Here is a 14,449-nt window from a genome sequence, read left to right on the forward strand (position 1 = left end):
AAGTGAAATGCGGATTTTCTTTTTTGAGTTCTTCCGATTTCCTGTTATTATTAAATATTTGAAACACTCGAAAATTTCTCGGTTCTTACGCCCTATATTTTTGTCCATCAATTATAATTGAAAACCAAAAGTTTTCCAGGTCGTTTGAATGGTAATGGAAAAATGAAGATTACATAATAACATACACTCAAAGAGCAGACATTTACTACCGTTAAAATATACTTAGACACACAAAAGAAACATAGGTAGTTGTTCAAATTGTTATTGTAGAATTTAAAGGTGCAAGTTTCATGGTAATCATTATAATTATTACAGTGAGCTATTTTGTTATGCACATAATTAATATCGAATCATAAGATTGAACCGGTGAGAATTTACCATTTGGATAAATATTATATAGTTGTTAAATATGTATTTTCATTGAAATTTGAAATTCAATTTAACTTTTTTTAACTCTATATCTATATAGATATATTTAAAGCAATCAATATAATCCGAAAGTAAGTTTTATTGTCGAACAGAAATATGTTAAGGAACCCACGTATACAATATCACATCAAAATATAATTATGGTATTGTACTTGTACATCTTGTTGAAATAAATTCTAATCAGAAATCACGTCATTAAGAATATTATTGCACTCATATTTTATTAGTTAAGTATTAATAAAGCAGTATAAATATCAAAAATAACAAAACAATATTTAGTTTGGCTTATAGAATAAACAAACTATACGACTGTGTACGAAAATAATAACTGACTTTTAATTTAATGGAATCTGAAAAAAATAAATTATAGTAAGAAACTTTTTGGCTGTTTTACATTTTAGGTTAATCTCTACATATGAGCCGAATCTTCATGTTACGTTAAACAAATTGTAATATACAGGAACGATATACATTGTACCCATACTCTTATGAAATAGTTTTAAAACATCATAGATAAGACACAATAAAATATAATTTTCAGTTGTAAAATTTAAAGCACTACGAAATGTTACAAGTTTGAGCTCATTATATTTCGACTGTAATTTTTTGAACATAATCCCCCGGGTTAATAAGATATACCTTTTTACTCGATTGGAGCATGAAATCTTCAACTGTTGAACACCGGGGGTGTTCCAAGATTTTTTTGAAAATGCTAAACGTAATATGACGCAAAGGTCTTATATGCATTACGTATTACTACGAATTATAATCGTCAAATAGGTATATAAATTATAGTACATATTATTATTATTATTATTATACATTTTTAGATTTTCAGTAACTTTTTCAAATCAAAAAAAAACTTACATAAAAATCGTTTCTCAAATGTAAAATATTAAAAACGTAAAATAAATGAACCAATTCTTTAAATTATATTAGATGAAATAGTTCGTTACACCCATAAATAATATTATTAGGTATCTAATGTATAATAATACATTATATACCTAATACGTTTATAATATTTATCAATAACTTACTAAAGATCAATAATATATTATTATCCTGGCAAAAGTATCGCAAAAATTTGGATTTTTCTTTAGTTTTGTAATGTTAGGCAGTTACCTACGCAAATAATATGTAACTTTGTTATTATTTTTAGTTTTGTAAAAACATACCTACAACCTAACCTATCATTATGACCAAAACAATTCAATTGCAGACTATTGAGAATATTAGTTTTGAATTTTTACATGCAAAAATGTAAACACTGGATATAGACTGTGGATTATTAATTTAAAATATTAAAATAATATAATTTGAATTAATTTTAATGACAGCATTGTTATAAATTATGTAAACCATAATCGTTGGCGTTTTGTTGTCAGTAAGCCACCCAAGTAATGTAGGTTTATTTTTATAATGTTATTTTTATTTTATTAGTCATTATCCAATGTGCCATTTTCCACGGTAGATAATTTCTTATTGTGTATTGTGCGACAATCACATTTAAAACATTAATTCTTAAATACACTTTTAAAATAAACATGTTAATGAAAATATATATCTAACGTTGCATAATAAATAATCTAAATTAAAACATTTCTGTTTATTTCGATGCAATAAAACAATCGAAAGTTTTTACTTGTTAATGTAATCTTGTAGTTTAAACCGTCTTACGTTTATATTTTCTGTTTTTATGAATATTAATTCTGACGTAATTTTAAAAGTTGTTTTACTCCCTACACACTTTGGTCTCAATAATTATTACAGAATAATATTTATTTGTTTAGTTATTTCTTTCTGACAACAAACAAACCTCGCGGTGAGATTAATGTAGGCACTGTGCAAAAAATCCAAAGTTTACGTTTTTAGTTTTTTGGTTTTAAAAATTAGGTACAATATTATAATATTCTGTTATGTTCTATTAAAATTGTCACACAACTAAAGAAGGCATATTACACTACATAGGCGTGCTTACGGGAGAGGTCGGGTGGGCACTGCCCCCCCCCCGGTAGACTGTGCCACGAACAAAATCATGCCAGGATAAAAAAAAATTCCTGTGGTGTGTAACCTGCAGTAGGTACCCTTTTGATTAATTGTAATTTTTTTTTAGTTACGCTAGGGCTCATTAAAAACTTCTATTAAAGCTTTAGTTATGCATTTATTAATCAGTGATTATATTATTATATAATATTATGTTCATCAATTCTTTATAACTACATAACATGGTACTGTTGTGCCCATTTACCAGGTCTTGCGCTGTGATATCACAGATTAAATAAAATTTTATCTAAAATTATATAATATGGTGATAATATGGTTTTATCAGCTAAAAATATCCAATTACCGATTATCATTTCAAAAATGTGTTTTGATATTTTATGACTTGTTAAAATAATCTAAATTTTGTCAGAAACTCAAAATATTTATTTCTGATAAGTTAATAGTTTTACAATTTGTATGTTGTTTACCTTGTATGATGGATGTGAAAAAAAATATTTGGCTAAAGTGCACTTTACCAACCCCCTCACGATTTGAAATTTTTTTTCAAACGACTTTTTTATGTTAAAACGATGGTGTAAATTTATTTTACCGGAAGCTATTATTTTAGAAGTTATAACCTTCCAAAGTTGTCGATTTTACGTTTATATGGGCTTGCACGCCACGCTACTTAACTGCCACGCGCAACGCCTATAACAAATTTTAATTTTTTTTACGTATTTTAACAAGTTGGGACACAGTTATTTTTTAATATAATACAATGTTTTCGAAGCCGATCAGAGTAGAGATATAGTTTAGGTCACCCGTTTAGTAAGCCTAGATATAATAAATAGGTTGATAGGTAACCATTAGCCTGTCATTTATCTGAAGATAATTGCTTTTTAACAACATTATTTAATTCTAAGGCTTACCCAAGGTGGTTTTACGCAGCAAATCGGGGGATATTTTCAATTTTTTTGTCCGAGTGCAGCACAAGCGAGCGAGTGGTAACGCTATCAGATTATGTGCTTTTTAACAACTTTGTTTAATTCCGATACTTACAAAAGGTGGTTTTACACAACAAATCGAGGCATTTTCGATTTTTTTGTTAAAAAACGTAAAAAAAAAAAATTTAATTAGTTATAGCACTGCGCGTGGCAGTCAAGTACTTAAGTAGCATTGCGCGCATACGCATAAACGTAAGATCGCAAACTTTGGAATGCTATAACTTCTAAAATAATAGTTTCCGGTGAAAAAAAATTTACACCATTGTTTTAAGCACAAAAAAATATTTGAAAATCGTGAGGGGATTGGTGAAGTGTATTTTTATTGTTTTGACAATGGTTATACATTTTGATCATAATTAAAAAATATTCCTACATTGGTAAATTTTGTAACATAAAAATTAATTTTTCTTCATTTCTAAAAAAAAATAGGTCTCACAATTTATTAATTTGTTGTGCCCCCTCGGCCACCAAAGTCTGAACACGCCTATGCACTACACTGATGAAGCGTTCTACGATTATAAGATGTGATAATGTATTTTAGCGTCTCTAAAATAATAACAAACAATATACATTGGTTTATGTGATGATGTGAATTCAATGAAGTGTCTATTGTTGGCTCTAACAGATTACTTATACGAATTCTAAAAATGTTTGGGTATTAATTTGCAAGACGTAAGTGTATTAAAATGTGAAACAAAAGTAATATTACTATTTTTTTTTTTATTTATTAATTAATCCATGGCAACTAAGGCCATTGGGTGGTTTTTAAACTGTGGGGGAAGGAACTAGGTCTACCCACGTCTGTGTAGTTTTGGCAGATTTTCTAGTGGGCACCCGTGGGTATCTTGCCATGCCCATGGCGACACTTCTCTCCGGACACCGTGACTTGCCCGAAGTAAATTCCGCCCGTGAACCGAGGTTTGAACCAGCGCCGGCGTGTGTCACAACCGACGCCTTAGTTCGCAAGGCCACTCCGTCCCCCAGTAATATTATTATTATAAATGGCGATTGAATAATATTTTAAGACACGGATTTCATTAAAAAAAAATAAATAATAAACCATGTACACTGTACCGGCCCTATTTTAGAATTTGGTTTATTTATCATTTTATACCTATAAAATATGATCACTTCCGGACCTATTTCTAAACCAATTACAAAAAAAGTGTTCATAGACATTAAGAAAACAAAATTATGTCACACAGGCAATTCAATTCATTTTTTTTTATTCATTATTCTTAAACAATAATTTAAACTATGAAAATAATGTCGATTGACCGTGAATTATATTACATTTAGTTCCCATTAATTAAATTATATCCGTACACCCTACAATTATTATATTAATACCTATATTCCGTTAAATGGCTGTTAATTTATTACAATTTGCATTTATACACCTTGTTCGTATTTTTTTTAGATAAGCCGATTATAATTGAATCATTTAAATCACTACCATCGTTAATTGTTGAGAGTCCATTATTATCGCGCGATTATATTAAATTGAAATATACGACGTAACAGCCCCAACGACCGTGGTGGAAGTGTATTATTATTATTATCATAATTATTATATTATTATATAATAAGAGTTCAGTAATTGAGTTTATACTTAAAAATACCAATTATATGACGATGAAAATATAAGAGCATTGCCTGGTGCGTGGATAAACTTTAGTACTTATGTTTTATAATAATAATAATATAATATCTTTCACAAAACAAACTTTGAGTTCTCGGTTCTCAGTTTCGGTGAAGGAATAATGTTAAGCCGAGATGGAGAATGAAAAGCGAAACGAGACGGCAAAACTTCAGAACAGATGTTGTTGTTATTAAAAGTTACACGTGAACAACGACAATCGCGCTGATAAATTTATTCTCCTGGCAGTGCTGCGTTTGTTCAAATTCGTCAGTGGCCTTTTCAATGTAGTTTTCAATTGTATCAATAGTTAAAGTTAGACCGTTAAAATATTTGTCGAAACATTAAAATAATTCGATCAATTAAATTACTATAAACGGTGTGATACAGAATTATAAAAAAAAATAAACAGGAAAATAATTTTCTTATATTATTGTAAAGCTGGCTAAATTACCTATTTTTTTTTTACACGCAATTGTTGAGAACATTTTGTTTTTATAGTCGATTGCATTTTTAATAACCCTGACTATCTTGCAATGAAAACTTTGTGACGAAAAATGATTTATTATAATAAGATATTATTATGGATTGTTTTATGAAATATTATAGTTTGGTACCTATAAAATATAATATGATCATATTAATCGTCTTTCCAGCATATTATGTATATATTACATATATTATATAAACGCCTTTCTTTCATACTTATCGAAGACGCCATAACCACACTATACTACAACATGCTATAATATATCATCCGTACGCTTTGCATTAACATTAAATTTGCTTAAAAATTGACACAGAAGACGAATATGATATATGTGCACTATATATCAATTTCCTGCAAATAAGGTACCTACCTAAAATATAATAATATTATATATTACAGCTAGACACTTTAGTCGTGCGCACATTTGTCAATTGTCATGTCCAACTGTGTCACATGTGTTAAATGATTTAAGTAGTATTCTTAAATAGTAATCATTTTGTTAATGCTTTTAGGTATTTTTATTGTTAAAATGTATTTACGCTTAGCAATGCCATTTACCACCGTACAAAAATCAATTATTTTAATGCTCTTACAATTTGTACAAGACCGTAACATTGCTCGACTATATTTTTTTATGTATATATAACTCAGTACATTTTATTTGCATAATAATATTAAATATATAGGTACCTATATTACATTAATTATATGAAATCGATAAATAAATAATCCATTAAGCAAAACTAATAATTATGAGTGTCGTTAAATACAATATAAGATATAAGTTTGTCCAATGTCCAACAAATGTAATTAAAATATATGTCGTGTTTGAATAGTTATTTTATTCATTCGAAGAAACATTGCGAAATTAATACATAAAATAATAATGTTCTACTGCTCAATAAATTAAGATTTTTAGCAGATTAAAAAAAATACATTATGGTGGGGGAAGTTTGATGGTTTTATTAATATTATGCTAAATTTAATCATTTTGTTGATAGAATGAGACCACGAGAGAAGCAGCTTAAAACTTTTAAGATAGACTAGAGTTTGCCAAAAGCTCGTAAAATGATTTTATCGACATACGGATAGAAGTTGAAAATGTTCGTATCCTTCTTGTGTTAAGTCATAAAGCAAACTGATTAATCTACTCTTGGGTGAGCTTTTAGTAAACTTGGAAGATTCTAAAGACACTTTTTTAGTATCTCAGAGTGCTGAGAAGAAAAGAAAAACATTCCCCTAGCTTTGAAAGTTGTATATTATAATAGTACAATACAAATTAAAAACTTGTTAATGGTATTACTGTCAATTCTTTTCTGAAAGAAAGACATTATAACAAATCAAAACCAACTGAATAAAAAATAAAACTAATAAAAATGTAAGTGTTTATTGTAATATTATTAAGTTCAGTTTTTATAGCATAACTTTTAGACAATGCACATTTAAGATTTATTTATTGAAGGAAATTTAAAACTTTAAGTACTAATTGATGTTTAATCATACTAAATCACGCTGGACTATCAAAAATGCTTAGTGTAATTATTATGCTTAGTGAACTTTTAAAGTTTCTAATAATGAGATATAGAGTTAAAAACAAATTCATTCAATGATAATGATAATGAGAACATTAATTATTTCTGACGTTTCTTAGATAGATTTCTTAACTTTCTGAATTAGGTGTTAAAATATTTAAAACTATAATATTATTAAGAATATTGATCACTTTAGGAATTGAATGCAACACATACACTTTCACGACACTAATGTAGCATCTACTTTATAAAAAAAAAACAGTCATAATTTTGTGTATGCTGTGTATAATAGTATGTATAACAAACTGAAACAAATAATATATAATAATTATATACCATTTAAGAGTTTTAAGCATTTGTTAGTTGTTATTATACGCTTTAACTAAGACCATATATTTACTATTATATTTTTTTGACATAAGATTATGTTTGTAAGGAGTATTACATTTTTTTCAGCAAAACGTATAACCAAATTTTAAAAAACTTCAATCTGTTGTTAACTATACTATTTTATTATTATTATTTTTAAATCTATTGATAAGAAAATATTACTAGGTAATATTATAAATATTATTTACATTACATTTTTTTTCTATGCTAAAACATCAACACTGATAAATTAAAATAATTTAATTATTACCATAAAATAAGATAGTTAGTTTCACATTTCTAGAACCTACTTTGATTTAAATGTATAAAAGTATTTAGTTATTATTACTAAAAAAAATTATTAAATCCTAAATATTTAAATAGTTTGATTTGCCTATCTAATTGCTTATCTAAATTGCATAAATGCCGTTCTTTGTTTCTAAATTTTTTTTTATAAATATGAATAGATTAAAAAGAAATGAGATTCAAACAAAACAAATGAGTAAATCATTTGTATGGTTTATGTAATTTTATTTTATTTTAATAAAAAAAAATATTAAGCAAATGAAAAATATACAAATATTAAGACATTTTTTACTAGATTTTATTAAAAGTATAAACTATGAATAACAGAATAAATGTTGCACATTTTGCATTCGTTTTTGTTCATAAAAATAATGAGATTTGCAATATACTTTTACGCTGAAATAAGTTTTATATACCTGTAACCTATTGTTTTTATTTTAATATATTATATTTCTATGTAAGCAAAAACTATTGTTCTTTTAAATAATATAAATTAATGCATTTTTTACGGTATATTATATCAACAGACTAAGAATCGCAAGATAGATATGGCAAAAATAAGAACTGCATTTTTAAATGGTTTGAATTGTAATTCTTACTTAAAATATGTCAGTGAATTTTTAAACTTGACTTAGTTAGATTTAGCTGCTTTGTCTGGTTTCCAATTTTCTTACATTAAATGATATAAAGTTACATAATATTCTGTTAATAAGTTCATCAAATTGAGATGTTTTTGAATTTAAAATTTATCATCGCCTACTGTAGGTATATTTTATTTCCGGTACGATTTTGTTTCTAACAAAACCATACAATTTACTATAAAAATATAAATTGTAAAAAACATCACACATTCAAGTCATGTCACGCACGCTATTATTTTAGAACTTTCATAAAAAGTAACAATAAAAAAAAACTATATTTAACTTTTATAATGTATAGAAATTCTATTTTCTGAAATAAAATCTCAAAAACTTTTAACATGTTATTCATTTTAATTTATTATTTAATTTCAATGAAAGTCGTCAATAAATATAATATAATGCTTGAACATTTTATTTTCATATCTCTTTCTTTTCCACTTCGTTAATTTTTAACAACTAACTTAATTGATACAATTTAGATTTAAATGTATTTGTATTATATTGAACTCAAACAATAAAGTACAAAATATAGGAGCTTACCTAAGGTCTCATTGAGATACGAATATTTATTAATAAAAATTGAATAATATACTATAAAATATCATTTGAATTTAGAGAAATGTATATTTTTAATATCCGCAAATATCATATAAGAACTAATATATGGTTTTATTAAAGGATATTTGATCTGAATCAAATAATATTATGTAAGTGAAAATGACATGAGAAGAAATCGCAAAAAGAAGATAATATATGACTTCCGTAAAAATATTAAATGTATCCCCGGATTAAGCCGAAAATCGAAAAAATATCAAAGCCCATTATATTATAAAATATAATATGTATGCTACATATTTTTGAATTATGTGATTGATTATTATATTACGTAATATTTCAATTATAGCTATGAAAACAATTTAATGTTATTATAAAATTGTGTTAAAACATTATCATAATAAACTTAAACAATGTATGTAATATTAAAAAATAATTTAACTATAACGATCAAGAATATATTTCATCTATACTTATTTCACACGAAGTGTTTAATTAAATGTTTTTATTACTATTCATTACTTATAGTGACGAAATTTTTTTTTGTTTAATACGATGTTTTTATTGAAACAAGTGAACAATCAATTATTACAACAAATAATTGTTTGCTCTAAATGGATGGATTGAAATATGTAAGCTTTCAGTTTGTATAGATTTCTTTTTACATACTTTTTTTTTAAACCCTTGATTGAGCATCAAGCATAAAAAAAATAAATAAATAAATAAAACCCCAATCTAGAACATAAGATACAGGAAAAACTAAAAAATTGTCAACATAAGTTTGTCGAAACGTTTATAATATACGTGACTACAGACTTAAGTAGTTAGGTACGATTAAAGAACTATTGAACGATTAATAATAAAATTATGTAAGTACCAAAAGTATGATATATTTATTAATTCCCCCAACTCCCAAGTATTTAAAAATAATCTAACACGGCGATGTGGATAGGCAATTGAGCTACAAACCTTTTGTGGTTTCTTTATTCCGGCATCACCAGGTATACAACACTAACGCCAAAACATAAATCAACATTTTAGCGATTGTGGAACGAATTAACGGGTAGAGTGGTAGAATATATTACACGGTTGTTGAAAAGAAAGTTGAAATTGCATAATTTAAAATTGTAATAAAATAGAGAATGTTGACACAATTAATTTAATAATGAAAAAATAAATTACATAATAACAAAAAATAAAAATATCTTTACATAATATTTTTTTTAAATCACAGAATGTATTATGGACATAATTAGAAGTACAAAAATGCAAAAAAAAATATTTTAAAAAGATTTAAAATAATTTAAACGATTTTTACATAAATATTATATTAAGATACAAATATATTATGATTCTGAGGGAATCGATAAATGTAATACATTTCAATCATGTGTATTCTTTTTGAGTATCTGAAGAAGTGAAGAACTTTTTGAAGAAGAAAAAATTCATCAATTCTACCTACGTTGGATCTAGTTTGTACATTGGCTAGTCAAAAGTAAAAATTCCAAGTACTACAACTAAATTATTACCGAAACTTACCCCTAGAATAAGAAAAAAATATTAGAGGAAAAAAATAATATTTATCGATGAAATTAATTTTGTGATAATTTAAAAATACCAAAAACATTTATATTAAAATTGACGTATAGTCATGATATCATTTTTCAAATTTCTTGAATTATTTATGGTATTTGTGAAATATATAATATGGTATTTACACATTTGAAATTAAATTATGCATATTTATTATTATATCAAATAGTGAATTATAAATTTTTCAGTATAATAAAATGTTGAAATTGGTGCAGTGACTTCTATAAAGTCATTTTAACTTTTATTCATTATAAAAAGGTCTGTAATTTTTTCATAATATTTAACTAAAACCCAACCATGAATATTTTATCTGACTAAAAACGATATTTAAAACGAGCTTAAAATATGAGGAATCTTAAATTCACCTAGTGAAAGCTTTGAGAGAACAAAACACGTATATTAAATAGAGTGTGAACGTAAACGTAATTTATAATTTTAATAAACTTGAACCAGATATAAATTGATAAATCACAATTTAATAAAAATTAAATGTTCTGTCAGGTGTTTACGCCTCAACCGGTTCTTATTCGATGACATATAGTAACTGCTGACGGGAAAAAGTTAGCCAAACACATAATATGACATATGGGAGGGATGCTTAGACCAATTTTTACCATAAATACAACAACTCTGGTCCTATAATCACCAGTTCATTTCTGTACACAGTCATCAACAATTTAATCAAACAACCAAAAGAACACTAAAATGGCCGCTAAGGTAAGTCAAAATTATTTTGATTTGATGTTTTGAAAGGCTTGTAATTGGTTACAATGTGAATCAAATTTTATTCCAAGAAAAAAAATACAGAGATTGAAAAAAATTAATCATTTTTTTTTTTTAATAGTTCATCATCTTCGCCGCTTGCGTGGCTACCGCTTTTGCCCAATACTCTGCCCCAGCTTACAAGCCAGCGTACTCTGCGCCCGCTTACTCAGTACCAAAGGCTTACGCCCCAGAGCCCGCATACGCACCTACACCATACAACTTCGAATACAGCGTAAACGACCCACACACCTACGACGTGCACAGCCAATCCGAATACAGTGACGGAAACGGTTACGTCAAGGGATCCTACAGCCTCGTCGAAGCCGACGGCTCAATCCGCACCGTCGAATACACCGCCGATGACCACAGCGGTTTCAACGCCGTCGTCAAGAACGAAGGTGGATACAAGGCTCCATCATACTCCGCACCAGCCTACAAGCCAGCTTACTCAGCACCAGCTTACTCTGCACCAGCATACTCTGCACCAGCATACTCTGCCCCGGCCTACAAGCCAGCATACTCTGCACCAGCATACTCCGCACCAGCCTACAAGCCAGCTTACTCAGCACCAGCTTACTCTGCACCAGCATACTCTGCCCCGGCCTACAAGCCAGCTTACAAGCCAGCATACTAAATTATTTAGCCATGTGAATCAACCTTTATTCTTCTTTTATTTAATGTTTTCTTCGTGTACCCCTCTGGACCATCGCGTTCATATTGAACCGTGGTTTCAAAGTCATACCATGCTGTATTAATATATAAGATAATTGATACGACTTATGTATTTATTGTGTAAATATATATAACAATCGTTATATTTATTCAACATCTATGATTTTTTTTATTTTAACTACCACCATGCACTCCTACCTGATCATTTACTTTATATTAGTATATAAAACCATTAAATGTAAAATATATTTTACATATAGTTTTTGTTCTATAAACATGCTTGAATATTGATGGTATTTTCAGTCAACAGTTTGGATTTAGTTGATACATGGATGGAGGGTTCTAAATTAATAAATTCTTAATGCATTTCTTAATAATCATGAAGAATTAAAAAAAAAAGTTGGTGAGTGTATGTCACTCTACTGTACAGTAGGTTACTAGTGGGTCACTGTAATGGATGGTATTAAATTTGAATTCAATGATAAAATATAATCATTGTATAAGAAAAACGATTCTGAGCGAGAACGGTCAGTTAGTCAATGATATTACTAAGTATATTAATTGATGGTATTAAGGTGAATGAAGTAATTTATAGTAATATTACCTATTTACGTGGATTCTTTTTTTAATTTTTCAATACTAAGCTATAATAGTTGAACGTTTTTAAATAATTATTAAATTTTAAAAGCGGTTTCAACGCCGTCGTCAAGAACGAAGGTGGATACAAGGCCCCATCATACTCCGCACCAGTTTAAAAGCCAGCTTACTCAGCACCAGCTTACTCTGCACCAGCCTACGCTGCACCAGCATACTCTGCCCCGGCCTACAAGCCAGCTTACAAACCAGCATACTAATTTATTTAGCCATGTGAACATCTACTCTTCTCCATCTTTTATTTCATGTTTTCTTCGTGTACCTCTCTGGGCTATCGCGTTCATATTGAACCGTGGTTTCAAAGTCATACCATGCCGTATTAATATATAAGACAATTGGTACGACTTATGTATTTATTTTTTGATATATTATATAACAATGTGTAAGTTTATTGAACATCTATGATTTTTTTTTTAATTTCCACCTTACACTCCTGCCTGAACAAATACTCTATAGTAATATATACAATTATTTATAGAAAAATATATTTTTATATATTATTTTTTTATGTATGTGATAACTTTTAAAGCAGAAAATATGCTTGAATATATATATATATCAATAATTTATCAGTACTTTTTTAAATGAATAGTCAAGAAAAATTAAAAAAAGAGAGAATTCATTTTACTCAAAAACACTTACAAATATTTAATTTTATTGTATTATCAAAATAAATGACTGTAGGTACCTGTGTGATTTGGCAATGATATTATTTATTATTTACATTTTAATAAAATTCCTTGTCATCTCTTAATATGTTCAATAATTGATTTTTATAATTATAATTATTTTTTTATAATTTCATATCTTTAATGTATATATTTATTTTGTTCGTGTATAAGTATTCAAAGTCCTCCTAACGGCCAAACCGATTTTGATGAAATTTGTTGTGTGTGCTCGGGTGGGTCCTTGAATGGTTTAGATTAAATTTACAATTGTACCTGGTAAGCCAAACCCGGGGAGGTGCTCAAATAGGGATTTTGAGATTTACAAGGGAAATGTTGGTTTAAACTTTAAAAATGGTTGCTTAGGTCTGGTTATAAGAGAAATAATTATTAGAAATTAGCAGGGCTTAAAACCGTTCCCAATAAAGTCGGTAATTGGCTCTTGCAAACATTTTTTTTATTGTAATAATTTTAAAATAATTTATTAATTTAAACTATAGACATAACCAAAAAGTTAAAACAATAAAATAATACCATTGGCCAAAGTATAAATTGTAATTGTGTGACACGATATAAAAATGACGTAAATCTCAGACCATATATTCTTGATTAAAATATCGTAAATAGTACTAAATACTAAATATTAAAATATACTAAAATATAGACTAAACCCCTAATCCACCAACTATTTCGTAATAGGAATCAGCGCGCGATGACGACGATGACGTTTATGACGGCATTTATAATATATATGATATTCACAACAGATGAGCAATACTTGACGGAAATTAATTGGGGATAAAAATTTAAAAATAGATCGAAAATTAAATTCAACTATAATATAATCATGAAATAATTCAAATATTAAATACCACGAAAAAACCGTTAATTATTTTGGTCGGGAATAGTTTTGGTTATAAAACCTTGATTGAAAATACGAGGTAACCGCTTTGATGTTAATGTTTAGATATTTTCTCGATTACCGATAACCAATAATCGCTTCCAGCATTCCAAAACTAAAAGCGGTCATCGGTTTTCGGTTCTAAAATTTACGGTTTTTACCGGTTTTTGTTACAAACCGGTTACCAGTTTTAAGCCCTAGAAATTAGTCTTTATTTATTATTGGTTTCCATTGGTTATTCGGGCATA

General features: G+C 27.7%; 2 protein-coding genes across 4 annotated transcripts in view; one reads left to right on the forward strand and one right to left on the reverse strand.

The window, feature by feature from the left end:
* The window catches only part of LOC132944552 (Kv channel-interacting protein 1-like), a 482,905-nt gene that overhangs the window by 128,678 nt on the left and 339,778 nt on the right, over positions 1–14,449 (reverse strand). The gene's annotated exons all lie outside the window — the stretch shown is intronic.
* LOC132944201 (cuticle protein 7-like) lies at positions 11,102–12,135 on the forward strand. Its single transcript, XM_061013426.1, has 2 exons — positions 11,102–11,261; positions 11,389–12,135. The coding sequence occupies exons 1-2, from the start codon at positions 11,250–11,252 to the stop codon at positions 11,941–11,943; spliced, it is 567 nt and encodes a 188-aa protein (XP_060869409.1). The 5' UTR covers positions 11,102–11,249; the 3' UTR covers positions 11,944–12,135.

This window comes from Metopolophium dirhodum, chromosome 5, assembly GCF_019925205.1.
Source record: "Metopolophium dirhodum isolate CAU chromosome 5, ASM1992520v1, whole genome shotgun sequence".
NCBI classification, from domain to species: domain Eukaryota; kingdom Metazoa; phylum Arthropoda; class Insecta; order Hemiptera; family Aphididae; genus Metopolophium; species Metopolophium dirhodum.